The sequence below is a fragment of the Pogona vitticeps genome, chromosome 6, assembly GCF_051106095.1.
Source record: "Pogona vitticeps strain Pit_001003342236 chromosome 6, PviZW2.1, whole genome shotgun sequence".
In the NCBI taxonomy this organism is placed as follows: domain Eukaryota; kingdom Metazoa; phylum Chordata; class Lepidosauria; order Squamata; family Agamidae; genus Pogona; species Pogona vitticeps.
Window position 1 is genome coordinate 75,512,232 of NC_135788.1, and position 19,383 is coordinate 75,531,614.

The 19,383-nt window shown below is 44.0% G+C and overlaps 1 protein-coding gene across 3 annotated transcripts in view; it reads right to left on the reverse strand.

Moving 5' to 3' along the window:
- Positions 1-19,383, reverse strand: part of INVS (inversin) — a 114,900-nt gene that overhangs the window by 46,053 nt on the left and 49,464 nt on the right. For all 3 annotated transcript variants that reach the window (XR_012088498.2, XM_073003905.2, XM_073003904.2), the window contains exons 4-6: positions 15,963-16,136; positions 13,689-13,856; positions 11,267-11,447 (exon numbers count right to left, since the gene is read on the reverse strand). Coding sequence is in view for 2 of the 3 variants with exons in the window: in XM_073003905.2 (XP_072860006.2) it covers positions 11,267-11,447; positions 13,689-13,856; positions 15,963-16,136 (523 nt within the window). In the remaining variant the exon portion in view is untranslated. The remainder of the gene's footprint in view (positions 1-11,266; positions 11,448-13,688; positions 13,857-15,962; positions 16,137-19,383) is intronic.

A 19,383-nucleotide genomic window follows, 5' to 3' on the forward strand; every position in this document is an offset into this window, starting at 1 on the left:
CCAAGAACCAGAGTTACAGGTAAGTAACTTCTTTTTTTCCTTTGTGGCCTCTGTGAATACACACTAATGGGTGACTGGCAAGCTGACTAACCAGGAGGAGGGACGTCACAAAAGTGCAGAAGCCAGGACAGTTCGACCTGCTGCAGCCTCAGCCTTCGGCCGGGCATCCAGGCGGTAGAGCGAGATGAGGATAGGTGGACTGGCGCATGTGGCATGGAGAAAGGCTGTCGAGGATGCCACAGCTTTAGTAGAGTGAGCTCTCGCTGACTTTGGAAGAGGAGTCTCTGCCAAATCATAGGAAGACGGATGGTCTTGACTACCCATCTAGAGATGGTCTGAGAGGAAGCTGATGCTCTGAAGGAGGAATCGGCAAAGGTGACAAAGAGACGCTGTGAGGCATGAAAAGTGGTCGTGTGATGCACATAATGCGACAGAGCACACTTCACATCTAGAGCATGCAGAGCTGTCTCAAGCAGTGAAGATGGCGTGGGAAAGAAGAAAGGAAGGACAGCTGGTTGGTTCTGATGGAAGGCAGAAAATACCTTAGGCAGGAAGGTAAGGCCTGGCCGTAAGGTTACTTTACAGAAAGGAGGACCCGCTCTTAGTGTAACCAGTCCTCCAGTCCTGCATGCTAAGGTTATTGCCAGGAGAAAGGCAGCAAGCGGAGCGATGGTGAAGTCAAGGGCTTGAAGGAAGGCCTCATAAGCCGCCAAAGAATTGATTGGAGAGACCAGAGATGTTAGTGGTCTATAGGCGGGTCGCATATTCTCCAGGCCTCGGAGAAACAGCTTGCAGGTAGAATGGGACAGTCCCAGGCAAAACAGGTGAAGGAGAAACTGAAGGAATGCATCCAGAGACATTGGCCTAGTAGGCAAATGTCATCTTGATGCAAAGTGACAGAACGCCTACCCATTATAGGAGTAGGTCAAGGTGATAGAAGGTTTGCAAACATGATTATGTCTGTTACAGTTGGTGAAGACTCCATGCGGAGAGGTAGGGGGACTCGAGGTCCGGATGAAATAGCTGATATTCGTCCCGAGAAAGCAGATGAGGGACCAGGTGCAACCTGATGTATTCCACAGCTCAGGGGAGCAGGATCAAAGCAAAGCAAAGCGTGAACCATGGCTAGCGAGACGACCAAGCATGATGTTTGCACACTCATGGTGGACACAAACAAGAAGAAGGGGGAAAGGTGGGAACCTGTAAAGGAGGCCCCGTGACTAATTGGTCAGGAAGGCATCCCCTAGGGAACTGCAGCCGATGCCAGCTCGGGAGCCGAATATGGCACACTTCTTGTTTAATTAGGATGCAAAATGTCTATGTCTGGAGTCTCCCATCTATGACAGAGGCAACAAAAAGTAGCATTGTTGAGAGTCTGCTCGTGAGAACAGAACCGTAGTCTGCTGAGATGGACTGCCACTGAATCATTTCTGCCTGCCAAATGTACAGCTACTCGACAAATGTGGCAAGCATAACACCATTCTGATGGTGAGAACAAGAAGGCATAACGAATGAGTGCCAGCCTGCTTGTCTGCGCTACCATGTTGCCCTTGGCTGCTGCTGGCCAGCCTTCATATCATTGTGCTGGAGCTCCTGGCAAACACCAAGGTCTTTTGGGTCTCTGAGCCCCTACTCCGGGGTCGGGTGGTCCAGGTCGCATCACAGAATACCACGGCAGTTTATTAAATGCACAAGTCTTCCTCCCCTTCTGACTCTTGTGAGTCCCAGATGAATAAGGCAAGTCCTTCTGACGATTAGGGGAGCAGTCTTTCTTAGCATGAGCCTGGCCAAACTCAGTCTCAATACAGTTGCTGGGACAGAGAAGGCTGAAAGGGTTAACAGTGGGTTAGGCTGAACCTGTGAACACTTTGCTGCTGGAGCCGAGTTCGAAGGAGCACTACACCTTTGAGGCATAGGTGGAGGCACAAAGGACTCCTTAGCCCATGGCTCAGAACAGTGCCAGGTGGAATGAGGCAGCGGTGGTGGCAGAAAAGGCTCATAGCTCCTGTACCAAATAAAAGGGATTGGTCCTGCACAAACTTGTCAATGTGATAGGACCCTCCTAAGGAAAATTACTCGGGTCTACCTGACAGTAGCAGGGTTTTAGGGTTGACTCCTATGAGTCCTTTCCTTATAAGCCTATGCAGGCGCCAGTGGCTAAGGTGGGATTGCAGGCTACTGTGTGAACAAGCCCATTGATAAAGAGGGCCGTTTTATGCCAAATTATGAACTTAAAGCTGTGAAAGTTTCTGAAACTGCTCTGCTCGAGCGCAGATTAACCCATTAGTATTCACAGAGGCCACCGAAGAACCATTGGAAATGCACAGAAAACAAACGGAGCAGATTGGATATGCACAGAGAACAAAGGGGGCAGGTAGGAAATACAAAGAAAACAAAGGGAAAAGCAAGGGAAGAATGTAGGACCCATCGGAAATGGAGAAATTCTCCCCAAAAAAGCAACCAAACTCCCAAGACCCATCAGAAATGGGGGGATGAGTTTCAATTGTTGAGACCTGACAATGTGGACAGGGTGCTTGGATCTGTCCATTCTACCACCACTCTACTTGACCCTTGCCCATTTTGGCTAATTGGAAGATCTGCCGGGGGGGGGGGGTTGCATTTGGTCCAGGAGGCTGTGAATACCTCTTTGAGAGAGGGAGTGTTCCCTACCACCTTGAAAGAGGCGGTAATTTGGCCACTCCTTAAAAAGCCTAACCTGGACCCAAGGCTGGTGGTTAACTTCTGACCAGTGGTGAACCTCCCTTATTTGGGCAAAGCGCTGGAGTGGGTTGTGGCCAGGCAACTCCAGACGCTGCTGGATGAAATAGATTTTTGGATCCATTTCAATCGCGTTTCAGACCCGTTTTAGGTATGGAGACTGCCTTGGTCTCCCTGTACGATGATGACCTGTGCTGGGAGAGAGACAGTGGGAGTGTGACCCTGTTGATACTCCTGGACCTCTCAGCAGCATTCAACACCATCGACCATGGTGTCCTTCTGGGCAGGCTGGCTGGGTTGGGAGTTGGGGGCACTGTTTTACGGTGGTTCTGCTCCTTCCTGGCTGACCATGTCCAGAGGGTGGTGCTGGGGGACAGTTGCTCTGCCCCATGGCATTTATGTCAAGGGGTACCTCAGGGCTTGATACTGTCCCCCATGCTGTTTAGCATCTACATGAAACCGCTGGGAGAGGTCCTAAGCAGGTTTGGGCTGAGGAGTCAGCAATATGCTGATGATAGTCAGCTCTACCTCTTGTTTTCCACCAATCCAGGTGAGGCGGTTTCTGTGCTGAACTCATGTCGGACCTGATAATGGGCTGGATGAGGATTAATAAATTGAAACTCAATCCAGATGAGACGGAAGTGCTGTTAGTGGGTGCTTCGCCGGACAGGTTGGAGGGCCATTTCCCTGACCTGAATGGGGTTACACTCCCCCTAAGGGACAGGGTCCACAGCCTGGGGGTGCTCCTGGACCCCAGTCTAACTCTGGAAGCCCAGGTGGACTTGGTGGCCAGAGGCGCCTTCCTTCAGCTGCGGAAATTGTACCAGCTATGGCCCTACCTGGACGAGCGGAATCTCATGACAGTTACACACGCATTGGTAACATCTCATATAGATTATTGCAATGCGCTCTATGTGGGGCTGCCTTTGAAGACGGTCCGGCGACTGCAACTGGTCCAGAATCGAGCTGCATGGCTGGTGAGTGGTGGGGCCGCTAGAGAGCACATCAAGCCGATTCTTTTTAATTTACATTGGTTACCAGTTGCTGCCCGGGCCAATTCAAAGTGCTTGTTTTGACATATAAAGCCCTAAACAGCTTGGGCCCTGGATACTTGAAGGACCGCCTCCTTCCATATGAGCCTACCCTGCAGTTAAGATCTAGCCAGGGGGCCCTTTTGAAAGAGCCATCCCTCAAAGAGGTAAGAGAGATGGCTTGTAGACAAAGAGCCTTTTTGGCAGCTGCCCCCAGACTATTGAATGCCCTCCCAACTGAGATTAGTCTGGCGCTGACACCGATGACATTTTAGCACCAGGTCAAAACCTTCCTGTTCCAGAAGGCTTTTAATTGAAATAATATCAAATGTGGGTCCTGATGGCTATTTTAATTGTATTTTAATTGTTTTATCTTTTTATTGTATTTTAACAACAGACCTTTGCGTAGAGTGGCATATAAGTTAAATAAATAAACAAATAAATAACCCCCCCAAACCCATCAAGAAATGGGGGAAAAACTCCAAAATGCAACAAAATCCCCCATCAAAAATGGGTGGAAAAACACCAAAAAACAAATAAACCCCCAAAGACCCATCGCAACACAAAAACATAACCCCTCCAGCTCAAAACCACACTGCAAAAACAGCCAGAACAGATTTTAAAAAGCAGAAAACAGCACCTTACCTTATAAGGCAGCCCAAAGCCTCCCTGCAAACACACACACATGCTCACTCAGAAGCAGAAAGAGGCAGTCCCAAGCCTCGTCCTCCCATGGACACTGTCTAATTGCTGGGGCGAAAGAGCTACAAAGAAGCAGCCTCGTCACCACCTAAAGTTAGCAATTCAAATTTCCCGCCTTTTTCCCCTGCCTTTTTCTGTTCGTAAGTGGAAGCTCTGGTCGCAAGTAGGAGCAAAATTTTGTGGCCAGAGCTGGTCGTAACTCGAAATGGTCGTAAGTAGGGACATTCGTAAGTCGAAGCACACTGTAATCAGCTATAGGGCTTCAGAGGATGTAGCAACAGAAACAAAGCACATGAGGACAGAAACAACAGATGAAAAGCAGAGAAAATGTGAAACGAAGACCATAAGTTACAGAAATGAAGGATGAATAGTAAACAGTGAAAATAATGAAAAAAATAGTGACAGCTTAACTGGAAAGACGTTTGCAAGTTCATTGCTAATATGGTGGATGAAAAGGAACTGAGGGAAAGAGAGGGAACCCTGAACAGACATGAATGCTAGACAGAAGGTGTGACAACCCCAGACCTACTGGAGTATGCCACACTCTAATTATGCTGCCACCAACCATTCCCTATAAGAAGTCACACAGACAGGAATGGATTTTTAACAAACAACAGAACAAGGTTTATTTAAATAACAAACAGGGTAAATAAAATGATCAGGTAAAGATACTGTAACGTGGCTTAGTCTCAATCATACATACAACGGTTTGGTTCACACAGAACACTTTAAAGTAAAGCACAGACCCTGAACCTATCAGTTCTGGCTACCTATAAAGAAACCTGAACCTATCAGGTATGTACTAACTGACACATAGTTGTACCCAGTCTGACACACAGACTCTCACTCCTCACTCTACACACCAGCTCCAAATATATATACAGTACAGCTCCTCCCCCTGATGTCCCGCCTTCCACTCCCCATAGGATGGAACTTTCCCTCCAAACCCATGACAGACAGGTACCATCAGTGCTGTATGTAACACCTCCCCTCTTTATAAGTTGTTTTGCAGGGGAAAAGCTAAAGTGCTTTTCTCCAAAAAACAACCAGGATCAAAACACACAAAAACAGATATACAATAACACAATCCCATACTTACACTCTAGGTTAAACATATCAATTAGGCATTTTAACATTCATATTTACAATACATTAAGTTACCTTTATTAATACAAACCAAGCATGTTTAATAAACAAACAGGTACATTTAACTTTTGGTCACCAAAATATACATAGTCCATGTTTCTTCGCCATCTTCACTCTTCGGGTCTTCTTGACAAGGCGTCAGCAACACAGTTCATTGACCCTCTGACCACCTTCACTTCAAAGTCATAATCTTGCAGGTTTAAAGCCCACCTCATAAGTTTACTATTGTGGGTTTTCATTGTCTTTAACCACTGCAGTGGTGAGTGGTCAGTGCACAGAACAAAATGTCTTCCCCAGATGTAAGGTTTGGCCTTCTGGATCGCGTATACTATGGCCAGGCACTCCTTTTCCACGGTTGCCAAATGTCTCTCACCTTTCTGGAGTTTCCTACTCAGGTAGGACACTGGATGCTGGTCACCATTTTCATCCTCCTGGCAAAGAACTGCTCCTACCCCGCTGTTAGACGCATCGGTGTAGATGATGAACTCCCGGTCGAAGTCTGGAGCACGCAGCACTGGATAATTGATGAGCGCCTCCTTCAACCTCTGGAACGCCTCCTCACAGTCACTGGTCCACGGGATGCGGTCATCAGTCTTCTTCCGCGTCAGATCGGTCAGCGGAGTCGCCATCTCGCTAAACCTCGGGATGAACTTTCTGTAGTAGCCCACCAACCCAAGAAATGATTTGACTTTTTTCTTGGTGTTGGGTCTGGGCCAATCACGAACGGCTTCTATCTTGGCCTCTAGGGGTTTGATCACTCCTCCCCCTACCATGTGACCCAAATATTTTCTTTCTGGGCTACCCAGCTGCAGTTTGTTCTCTTTGCAGGGCCTAGGCCAAAGCACTTCCTCCCCTGGGTTAAAGTGCCTCTCCCTGGCTTTCTGGTCATACCAGATTTTCTGTCTAACCTTCTGAGCTTGCAGGTTTTCTGCTGCTAGCTCTAGGTTTCTCTTTAGGTCATTCATTAAAGAGTCTATATATGTCACAACATCTTGTGGGTCATCCTGGGTGATCTGTTCCCAATTTTGTTTGATTAAATCTAGTGGCCCTTTCACCCTTCTCCCAAACAAAAGTTCAAACGGACTGAACCCGGTACTGGCTTGTGGCACTGATCGATAAGCAAACAAAAGGGATTGCAGCTTCTGGTCCCAATTGTTTGGATTCTCCGCCAAGTAAGCCCTAATCATGCGCATCAGAGTCCCATTGAACTTCTCCGTTAACCCATTACTTTCGGGGTGATAGGCAGTGGTTTCCTTGTGTTTAATTCCACAGATTTGCCATAACCGTTTCATGAGCTTTGATGTAAACGATGTGCCCAAATCTGTGATTATTTCTGAGGCAAATCCCATCCTGGACATATACCCCACCAAGGCATCTGCCACTGTGTTAGTTTCAATGTTAGTCAAGGGAATGGCTTCGGGGTACCTCGTGGCATGGTCCACAATGGTGAGAATGAACCGGTTCCCCCTCTTTGTGGCCTTGGGCAAAGGTCCCACAATATCCACTCCTATACATTTGAACGGGGTGTCAATCACAGGCAAAGGGCACAACTTCGCTTTGGTCCTGTCACGGTTATTCCCTTGCCTCTGACACACATCACATTGTTTACAGAACTCCTTGATCTGCTTCCCTATTTCAGGCCAGTAAAAATTTTGTGTGATTCTCTGCGGTGTTTTGTTCACCCCTAAGTGCGCAGCAAACATGTCAGAGTGCCCCCTTTGTAAGATCATGGGGCGATACTTTTCAGGTACCACTAGCTGACTTCTGATCCCATCTCCCCCTTTTGAGACATTCCTCAGGGTCTCTCTATATAAAATTCCCTTTTCCTCGCGAAATCTCGCTGGGGTTTCAGGTGTTAGCTGGGTGTCTGTCACCTTTTCAAAACACTTTCGGAGAGTGGCGTCTGCCTTTTGCTCTTGGCCAAATTTGCTGTCTGTGGTTAAGGTTTCTACCACAGCTTCGGGACTATCCTCATCTGCTTCCGTCTCGGGCTCTTCAGTACCCCCCTGAACTGTCCCCGTGGTAGTTTGTGAGCATGTAATCACTAGCACCCGTTTCACATGTTCAGCCAGGTCATTTCCCACGAGCACGGCTGCTGGCAGAGTCGATGAAATCGCTAGCCGCCAAACTCCCCTCCAGCCTTGAAAGCTCACAGGTACCTCAGCTACTGGCAGTGAGATCACCTGCCCCTCAATCCCTGCCACCTTCAAGCTCTCATTTGGGATTATATACTTCCTAGGAATAATATCTGGATGGCACAGGGTCACCTGGGAACAAGTATCCCTTAGCCCCCTATACTGATGGTCAAGTATTCCTACGTCCACCCCTGCGGTCTCAAACAATTGCGAATCTGTCCTCACTAGTAAGCAGCGCTTGACCTCTACAAGAGGACCATTTTCCCCAGCCTGATCAGCAGATGTAACTGTTCCAGATTGAGTAGCCATAGCAACAGGCTCCCTCAATGGCAAGGAGCTTTGCTCGGTCTGGACACAGAACACAGCTTTTGGCTTGGTTCCACTCAAATCATGAGGCAAATTTCCCTTTAGCTGCTTTAATTTCTCACACTCTGAGATTAGATGGCCCTTTCCTTGACAGAAATAACATTTTCTGCTGTACTTGGAGTCTTTCTCATCTGTTTTTGGTTTTCCCTCCAAAATCTGAGGTCTTTGTGGTTTCATGTCTGAGGGCTTCCCTTCAACATGGGCCCCTCCCCCTTGCTGGTTTTTCCCTGGTCCCTGAGAGTACTTGCTGTAGGTTTCTTTGGGTTTACCTACAGATTTCCCCTCAGCACCTAAGGGCTTTCTTATTTGGTAAATAAAATCTGCGATCTCTGCCGCCTCTGTCACAGATTTCGGTTTCCTCTCCCTCACCTGGAACTTCAGTTCCCCATGCAGGACTGAATAAAACTGTTCCAGCGCTATCAGGTCTTTGAGCTGCTGGAAGGTCTCTGTCCCCTCCTGAGACAGCCACTTCTCTAGCAACCTCACCAGTTGGGCCCCCACTTGGGTAAAAGTCTGCTCTGGTTTCTTTGTGAGTGACCTGAATCTTTGCCTCAGCTGTTCAGCATTTATCCCATGTCTGGCAAACACCAGTTTTTTAAACTCAGCGAAGTCTTTCATCAGTTCCACTGGCATCTCTGCATAGACTTCTGCCAGACTGCCACTGATCAAAGATCGCATAATAGTCATCTTCTCAGTTTCCCTTACTGAGAAGTCCACAAACGCTCTTTCCACGAGGGAAAAGAACACCTCAGGGCAATCTCCCTTGTGGTACACAGGGAATTTCTTCAAGTCAGTTTTAGACAGGCTGCCTTCCCCATTCCCTGGGTTCCCCTCATTATTATTGTTATTACTATTTCTATTCATTATCTCCAGCTTCTTCAGCTCAAACGCCATTTTCTCTAACTCAAATTGTCTTTGTTTCTCTCTTTCCCTTTCCTCCATTTCAAATTGCCTTTGCCTCTCCCTTTCCTGTTTCTCTTCCTTTTCCCTTTCAAACGCCATTCTTTCTCTCTCTAATCTTTCCTCCATTTCCCTCACCCTCAGTTCATGCTGTTGGGCTAGGAGCATTTTTCTGAGTTCTGGGTTCTGTTCTCCCGTGCTCTCATCCTGCACTGAGCCAAATTCCTCCTCAGAACCTTGGTCTACCTGTGGTTCTCTCACTTCACCCATTTCGGCCATTTGACTTCGAGTCAAGGGCATAATCCCCCCCCAGAACAGGCTGCCTTCAAAAGTCAAGCCTCAAAATAAAGCGATGACTTTTTTCCTTTTGCCTCAGGAACAGCCTTCTATAGATTGCTGCTGTTCCTTCAGCACTAACTTGCAACTGTTGCCAGGCAGAATCCACCCCCTCTGCTAGGCCTCTCAGCAGACAGGCTAGATCACTGTTACTTCACACAGCTTTGCCTCAGCCCTTTCCCGCCAAAACGGGTTGCCTCAGAGCTCCCTAATCTAGTCCCCAATCTGAGTGTGCACGTTCTTCCACTAGCGTACCTCCCCGTGAGGTAAGCCTAGAAGATTACCTACGCGCTCTCAGATTGTCCCTGACTAGACCCCCCTTGCTCTGGGCACACTTGCCAAGGCTTTGCTGGACCACTGGACCACTGGACCAGTCGTATCCCACACGCTGGACACCAATCAATGTGACAACCCCAGACCTACTGGAGTATGCCACACTCTAATTATGCTGCCACCAACCATTCCCTATAAGAAGTCACACAGACAGGAATGGATTTTTAACAAACAACAGAACAAGGTTTATTTAAATAACAAACAGGGTAAATAAAATGATCAGGTAAAGATACTGTAACGTGGCTTAGTCTCAATCATACATACAACGGTTTGGTTCACACAGAACACTTTAAAGTAAAGCACAGACCCTGAACCTATCAGTTCTGGCTACCTATAAAGAAACCTGAACCTATCAGGTATGTACTAACTGACACACAGTTGTACCCAGTCTGACACACAGACTCTCACTCCTCACTCTACACACCAGCTCCAAATATATATACAGTACAGCTCTTCCCCCTGATGTCCCGCCTTCCACTCCCCATAGGATGGAACTTTCCCTCCAAACCCATGACAGACAGGTACCATCAGTGCTGTATGTAACAGAAGGTTCTTGCCAAAATGCATTGTTCAGCACTATAAGCTCCTGAACAGCTCTGCACAATCTACCTGTGATGCACTAAGTCTACAAAGAGGAAAATCAACTGGAAATGTTGCATTAAGCAAAACCTAATACAGTGGTACCTCGCAAGGCAAACGCCTCGCCGGATGAAAAACTCGCAAGACGAAAGCGTTTTGTGATTGTGTTGGTGACTCGCAAGACGGCTTCTTCTATGGCTGTGCTTCGCAAGATGATTTTTTTCGTAAGACCAATGACTCGCAAGACGAAAATTATTCATTCGTCTTGCGAAGTGGTTTTCACAAGATGAAAATTTCGCAAGACGGCACTACTTGCGGAATGAATTACTTTTGTCTTGTGAGGCACCAGTGTACAAACATGTGTACATGTCCTTAACAGTAATGTATACACAGTGGTGCCTACAGTTCAATGCATTCCAATGGGGGTGGGAATTCACCAAAAATTAACGAAGACTCAGAACAAAGCCAAATTAAGTTTGCAAAGGTTTTACAAGGTGCACTAACGATCCCAAGCATTTAAAACAGTTTTTGAACATTTTAAGACACTTTAAAAATAGCGAAAACGGACCTGTCAAAACCATTGAAATGCATTGAATAGGCTTCAATGCATTCCAATGGGGGAAAGATTGTTTCGCTTAGCGATGTTTCCTATGGCGATTTTCGCTTAAGGATGGTAATCCGTTCCCATTGGAACGGATTATCCGGCATTCAATGCATTCCTATGGGAAATGGTGTTTCGCTTAGCGATGTTTTCCCATAGTGATGTTTTTTTGGGAACCAATTAACATTGTTAAGCGAGGCACCACTGTAAAATGTGTACAAATTTTCATGCACACTTTTATAAAAATTGTAATCCAATATGGAAAGAGGCTAACAAATGTAAAGTCTGCAAAATAAGAAATTGAGAGAAACCAAAACTAACTGTCTGTCCTTCCCTCTCACTTACAGACATCACTCATTCTACAAATCCAAAAAAAAAGCTCATACATAGCCAGAAAAAAACTGTCATTCAGCATTTACCCAGTAAAGCTGCCCAATGAAGAGGAGTCCGAAATAAATTATCGTAAGAAGTCACATTGCAACCTTCATAGGAGGTCAACAGGTCAACAACAGCCACATTCCCATCAGCAACTGCAAAATGGAGAGGAGTTTGTCCTTCATAATCTTGCCAGTTCAGCAGAGATTCTGTTGGAGCAGCATCCTAGTATGTAAAAATAACATGCATGTAAGAGACACTGAGCTCTAAAAGATAGTACAGTGGTACCTTGACTTACGAACATCTCCACTTGTGAATGATTCAAGTTATGAACAGCTCCGTTCACAAAAAGTTGCTTCAACTTGCGAAAGGAGCCTCTACTTACAAATGAAAAAAGGGAAGAAAAACCTTCCGCACTTTTTTTTTGACCTAAGTTCATCTTAGGTCAAAAGAAGAAGAAAAAATCCCCCTAGTGGTAGAGTACGGATTTAACTGGCTTTGCATTAGTTCCTATGAGAACTAATGCCTCAACCTACGAACAGCGCCTTGACATACGAATGAAAAACAGCCTGAACGGATTAAATGGTTTTCAGTGCATTCCTATGGGAAATCTTGCCTTGACTCACAAACTTTTCGACGTACGAACACCGTTCCAATATGGATTAAGTTCATAAATTGAGGTACCACTCTAGTATCTACCTACAGAAAATTGGTAACAAATGCATTTGTATATACAGTGGTGCCCCGCATAGCGAGGTTAATCCGTTCCAAATTAACCTTTGCTATGGGGAAACATTGCTATACGGAACGGAAAAGCCCATTGGGCCCAAAACACACCATTCTGCGATGTTTCTCCATAGCGGCAGCCATTTTCATGCCCTTGGTAAGCGAGGGCAGGGCGCAAAAACGCTGCGCACGGCCATTTTGGGTCTTCCGGCGGCCATTTTGGAACCACCGATCAGCTGATTTTTTAAAAATGCTATGCGAAGATCAGTAAGTGAAACGCTTACCAATTGCCGCTAATCAATTTTTGCCCATTGGAACCGTCGTTATGCCTTCGCATTAGCGATCCCAAAAAATGGATCGCTATGCGAATTCGTCGTTATACAGTGTGCTCGTTAAGCGAGGCACCACTGTATGTGTGTGTATGTGTGTGTGTGTATATACAACACACACAAAGTTGTAAGCATTTTTGAGAATATGGAGCAACTAAAAAAAGAAATATAAACCGAAAAATGGGAAAAGTCAAAATTGTGACAATATATATGAATTTTATATATATATATATATATATAATTTCACTTATGGGTCTTCTGGTTTAGTTTGCGTATGATGTCACAATTGTGGCTTTTCCCATTTTTTGGTTTATATTTCTTTGTTTAGTAGCTCCATATTCTCAAAAATACATACAACTTTGTTTAGTAGCTCCATCAGGAAAAACTTCAATGACATGTATGAATACAACTGTTGTTGAGCTGCAATTATATAATCACCTTCTTGCATGGATATCATTATAGGATCCCAAGCATTTAAAACAGTTTTCATGAGGAAATCCAGAGCAACATAGCCTATTCTGGAAGGCCTCCAAGAAGAAAGCCTATCATCAGTTTCACTGTCAAATTGCTCTTATCATCAATACATTTCTCCAAATATTCAACCAATCTCTATCTTTTATAAAAGTCTAGTCCAGACCAATCGGGCCAGAGAAAAAAAATCCCCACCCAGTCTTACTTGACAAACTTTTAAATATTAGAGTAGTATATTCATAAATCTCCAGATTTTTCCTAACTAAACAAACCCACTCCTTTCACCCTGACCAATTTCATTACACACTTTTGAACATACAGTGGTGCCCCGCATAGCGACGTTAATCCGTTCCGGATTAATTGTCGCTATACAAAACATCGCTAAACGGATCGAAAAACCCCATAGGAACGCATTAAACTCAGTTTAATGTGTTCCTATGGGGCCCAAACTCACCATTCAGCGAAGTTCCTCCATAGTGCCGCCATTTTCGCGCCCTCGGTAAGCGAGGGCAGGGCGCGAAAACACTTGCGGTGGCCATTTTGGGCACTCGGTGGCCATTTTGAAACAGCCAATCAGCTGTTGTAAAAACATCGCAATGCGAAGATCAGTAAGCGAAACGCTTACCGATCATCGCAATGTGAGTTTTTGCCTATCTAAACATCACAATGCAATCGCTTTTGCGATCGCAAAAGCAACATCGCTATGCAGATTCGTCGTTAAACGGTGCGCTCGTTAAGCAAGGCACCACTGTATCCCATTTTCTCTATATCCTTCAAAAACGGGAGACTCAGAGTAAAAACACAATACTGTGATGTTCAGTACTAGTGTAGAATTAATTGGAATTACTGTTTCTAGTGTAATATGCACTGCTTAGCATAAGATTCTACCCCTCAAAATTACAGTAAATAAATCAGCATTTATTTGAACAAAATGCCTTACCAAAATGCATTTGACAGTATGAACTGCACTGTGATCCTTGTGATTAGCTGCCCAGTGAAGTGGAATTTTGCCTTCAACATCGGGGATTCCAATATTAGAATCATGTTTGATCAGAAGTTTCACATGCTCTGGGTTATTGTAATAGGTGCTCCAGTGAAGAGCAGTTTGCTAGGAATAATAAAATAAAGCAGTTTTATTTAAAATTCTATTAAAATAAAATACACTTCAGGGTATGGTTGTGAATTGAAGAAGCCATATTTACTGACAGATTTCTTCATGACTTTTAAATAGAACACAACTACTAGCTTGGGCCATGACATAACTCCAAATTATGAAGGCTGAAGGGAGCAGAAAATGAGAAAAAGGTTCACTAATCAGTGGCTCCTACATAAACAGTCTCTTAGTTTACTTCAGGTTGCACTCTCATTTGTAAAATCTAGCACACAGAAATATATTTCCCTGATTTTTGAAAATATATGCTTTCTCTTACTCTAAACTAGCTTGATAGATGGCAAACCTCAAATGGAAAGATAACTGCATGATACAGAAGTAGCCATTGAGAAGGCTTCTTTCAGAATACTGTGCAGAGGCTGCAAATGGGCAGAGGAAACAAGCAGTTATTCCATTATCCAGGCCATTAAAATGTGAAATGTTTTAAATTATAATGCATCTACTCTGTGAAAAAAATTAGAGAATTATGAATAATAGACAATAGTATTTATCTGTACAGATAACCAAGGACAAGTACCAAAATTATCTCTAACTCCAGAGAGAGAGAGAGTGCTACAGTCATGGCCAAAAATATTGGCACCTTTGCAATTTTGTCAAAAATTTTTTGAAGCTCCACCATGTTTGACTGTAGGGACTGTGTTCCTTCTTTGAATGCCTCATTTGTTTTTCTGTAAACAGTGCCATGATGTCCTTTACCAAAAAGCTCTACTTTTGTCTCATCTGTCCACAATACGTTCTCCCAGAAGGATTGTTGTTTTGTCACATAGGTTTTGGCATGCTCCAGTTTTGCTTTTTTATCTCTTTGTGTCAGTGGTGGCGTTCTCCTGGGTCTCCTACCATAATGTCTCTTTTCATTCAGATGGTGACAGATAGTGTGAGCTGACACTGTTGTACCTTGTGTCTGCAGATCAGCTTGAATTTGTTGGGAAGTTAATCTGGGTTCTGTATCCACCATTTGAACAATCCTTTGTTGTAATTTTTGAGTAATTTTGCTCTTCCGTCCACATCCAGGGAGGTTAACTACAGTGCTGTGGGCTGTAAACCTCCTGATGATATTGCACACAGTGGACACAGGGACATTAAGATCTCTGGAGATGGACTTGTAGCCTTGAGATTGTCAATGTTTTTCCACAATTTTTTCTCTCATTCTTTTCTCCATGCTCAGAGTCACACACAACAGAAAGGTTAAGTCAAACTTTCTCTATCTTAACTGATTGCAAGGATGATTACTATATTGCCCACACCTCTTATTTGCAACAGGTGTGTCTAAATCCAAATTAAAGGAGCATCACATGCTTGAAAAGCAATTATTTCTTACAATTTAGACAGGGTGACAATAATTTTGGCCAGTGCATTTTTGGGTTTCTGTGAGGGATTGTATCAGATCTGACTTCTGTTTTTTTATGTTGTTCCAACGCAAACCAAAGAAATGAAAATGTGAGTACCAAAACATTTGCAACTGCAACAATTTTCTGAGAGAAGGGTTGCATTTTCTGACAGAATTGCAAGGGTGCCAATATTTTTGGCCATTATTGTATGTGCAGTCTCCCCTTCTTGAGTAAAGTTTGGAGTCACTTACACAAAGGAAAACTCATGGAGACAATTCTCTATAATGTTGTCCCATCAAAGTCTGAAGGCACCTGAACAGGAAGGCCTATAACTCCAAGTGCATTGCAGTTGGAACCATGCCAAGTAATTCTACTTGCTTGCAGTACACACACAGAGCACTGTGTGGAGATCATTAAGGAAAATGTAAGGTATATAGAATAGCCTTGTGGCGCAATGGTTAAACTGCTGTACTACAGCTAAAACTGTGCTCATGACCCAGGGTTCAATCCCAGGTAGCCAGCTCAAGGTTGACTCAGTCTTCTATCCTTCCGAGGTTGGTAAAATGAGGACCCAACTCGCTGGGGGGGGGGCAATGTGTAGCCTGCATAATTAACTTGTAAACCGCCCAGAGAGTGCTTGAAGCACTATGGGATGGTATATAAGCAGCACATTTTGCTTTGCTATAGTAAAAAACACAAAGAATTTTTTGCTTACCTTATTCTTGTCTTGTGTATCTACTTCTCCTGGTGCCATATATTTTAGTAACAAAGCTAAGCACTTTGGACTCTTGTGCCGGGTAGTTAAATGCAAAGGAGTAATTCCTTCCAAATCCTTTTTCATCCAATTTGCTCTACGAGCAAGTAAAAGTTTCATAAAGCGATAGTTTCCCTAAGTAATTTAGGAAGGGAAAAAGAATGAGGTTAATTTAAATTAGGTAACTACTAGACAACTAAGAAACGGTAACAGCTACTTTTGAAGGGCAACAGCCAAAGACTACACAGTTTATGCAGGATGAAGTCTGTTTTCATCATGATGTCCCTGACTATATGCCTTTGTTAGGTATAAGTCATGTATTATTCATATCTATGCAAATGTGATTGAGAGGCGGAGCCAAGAGAGAGGTTAAAAGGCAGAGCCTGAGAGGAGGAGGGGGAGAAGTGTCAGTCAGGACTGAGTCAGGGAGTTAGAGTCAGAAGAGATAGAGATAAAGTTAGAGACTGGTTAAGATAGATAGAGAAGGTGGAAATTATATGGCAAGAGAATAGTATGGACATCTGAAGAACTTCTGCAATTATTAAATTGACTTCACTATAATAAATAAGTTCTGTTTGCATTCACCATACAAGTGTCTAATCAAACATCATTTATTTTGTGGATTGAGGTAATCCACTGGTGGCAGTGAAAGGAAAACATGACTGGAACCTTTGTGAGGGCACAAAATGTAGGTAATGGTATTGTGAACATCACAATGCCATTACTTTTTCTACAAAGAAACTTATAGGTTTCAATTTCTCCTCAACATTGCTCTCAAGTATAATACTGTAATTTCTCACAAAAAGCTGGCCACTAGCTTCTGTTGAAGAAAAGAAAGTAGAAATGGAGAGGGCAGGGAGGTACGTGATAACAGAAATGTCAGGCCACCACTTTTTACAGCTGCCATTTTTATCTGGAAGCAGTACACCGTTGTTGAATGTAAATATTTTAGCACAAGAGCATATTAATTCATATCAGAAACAATACATGTACATACAAATAACTCCTAACACAGAAGCAACATTGCCACACATTTTAGATATTTAGTTTCTATTACAAATATGCATGGAATTCTCTCCAGTTTTAAAAAAATGAATGGGTAACCAGTTAAGAATGCTTTAATCTTTCTTTTATATGTTTTAATCTTCATTATAAATATGACAGCACTGCTGTTTAAAAAGTAGAATATATACCCCATAACCCAAATGAACCTAAAAGATGCATGTTCCATGCCAAGTAACATAAAGAGAATATTACCGTATTTTTCACTCCATAAGATGCACCTCTCCATAAGACACACCAAATTTTTAGAAGAAAACAGGGAAAAAATAATCTGTTTTCTTCTCCTAAAAATTTGGTGTGCCTTATGGAGAGGTCCATCTTGTGGAAAACACCCTAGTCCCCTCTGGCCCCGTGGGGGGAGCCTCCAAAGGGTCCTAGGGTGTGTTCCAAGACCCTTTGGAGGCTCACCCTGCCCCCCCCCATGGGGCCAGAGGGGGTGAAATCGCCACCTCCAGGGACTCTTCTGAAGCTTCCCAAGCCTCAAAAGAATCCCAGAAGGTGGCGATTTCGCCCTCTCCGGGCCCGTGGGGGTGGGTGGGTGGAGCCTCCCAATGGTCCTGGAAGGCAGACTTGGACCCTTGCAATGCTCCCCCCAACCCCCCACGGGGCCAGTGCGGGCGAAATCGCCAGTTTCCAGGACCTTTTGTGAGGCTTGAAAGGCTCAGAAAAGGTCCTGGAAGGTGGCGATTTCGTCCCCGCTGGCCCTGTGGGGGGTGGGGGGAGCCCCGCAAGGGTTCTGGAAGGCTAACTCAGACCCTTGGGAGACTCCCCCCCACGGGGCCAGCGGGGGCGAAATCGCCACCTTAGCTCCATAAGACGCACAGACTCCACCCCACTTTTTTTGGGGGGGAGTGTGTCTTATGGAGCAAAAATTATGGTACTTTTTCTGGGAAGTACAAACAGTAAACAGATTCATACCTATGAATCATTGTTCTGCACATCAAAGAAACCTATACATTGCAAGGTGTACTATCATACAATGTATCAATGATGACACAACTGCTTCCTTAAAGGCAATAATAAGAGGATGATTAGCTAAACTGAGAAGTCCTTGCAAGCATGGTATGAAGTCATGAGCCACAGAAGTTCAGATTTTCTGCAACACAGCTTCTGCATATTTGTGGCCTTAGTAGCTCATTTCATAAGGTTTCCCTTGTGGTCACATCTTCACCACAGAGAAATTCAGATAAAAAATATTTTACACAGCATTCAGCTAAAGCTTGATGACATTTACTGTGGTATTAATCTCCAAATAAGAAGCAAAGTTTTGTTGAAATAATTGTGAAACTGATAGTGGGACTTATAACTGTTTAAGGTTTTACAGTATCGACAGCAAGACAGAAAGGATAGTCTTTGACCCTCAACAGCTGGTTATTTTATGATGAAGAACCATTCATAGGGAATGGCATATTGGATTGGACTGTTTCTAACAAAAATGAGAATGACAGAATCAAGAAAGTTTGAGCATTCACATTTAATGAACAGGCCTTCATAATTAAACAGACATTTTCTTTATACCAGGTAATTGCAAACAATATTATGATAAAGAAGTGGCGCCATCTTCTGAATCTACACTTAATTACATGGAACAGTTTTAAGACTACCTTCATATGTATTTATATTGTTGCCTTCACAGTTAAAATTCCCTGATGTTACTTCTTTCATACAAGCAGATCAACTTGCATGATCCAGTGTCTGCACCAGCTTTTATGTTTTAGAATAAAAATTCTTAGGAAAGAAGTTTGAAAATGGAGATGGAAGAAAGTAGAACAGAAGCATAGTGTTCAGATTAAGGGATTAATGTTCAGGTTCTGTTTCAGTTATACCTCAAATAAAATACTTACCAGAATTCTCTTAGCATAACTGACACCACAAAACATTTATGACATCATTAGCCATAGCTATGCTGCAGCCATTTCCAATCCCCCCTGCTAGGTTCCAAGGAACTTCCATTCATGTTCTAGTTTGTCGATATACTTCTTAAATAATGGTGGCCAGGAAAGGATACAGTGACCAGAATCCTGTTGGGGTAAACTATGCCACCCAACTTTGGTGATGTCATCAGCCACAAGATTCCCCAGTCCTTCCCTCCCAGGGTCTGTTGAATCTTAAGGATCCCCTCCATCCTAGGAAACCTTTGGAAATTGTGGAACAAGGATGATTTTAAAGCCAGAAAATTACCACCAAAGCCTGCTCAATCCCACAGCACTCAATGGCTTCCCTATAATGGAAGGAATCCTATGGGAGTTTTGAGTCCTTTGCAGGAGGAAACAGAATTTTTTTCTTTCTAAAAAAATCAACATGGCTGATAACATCATCA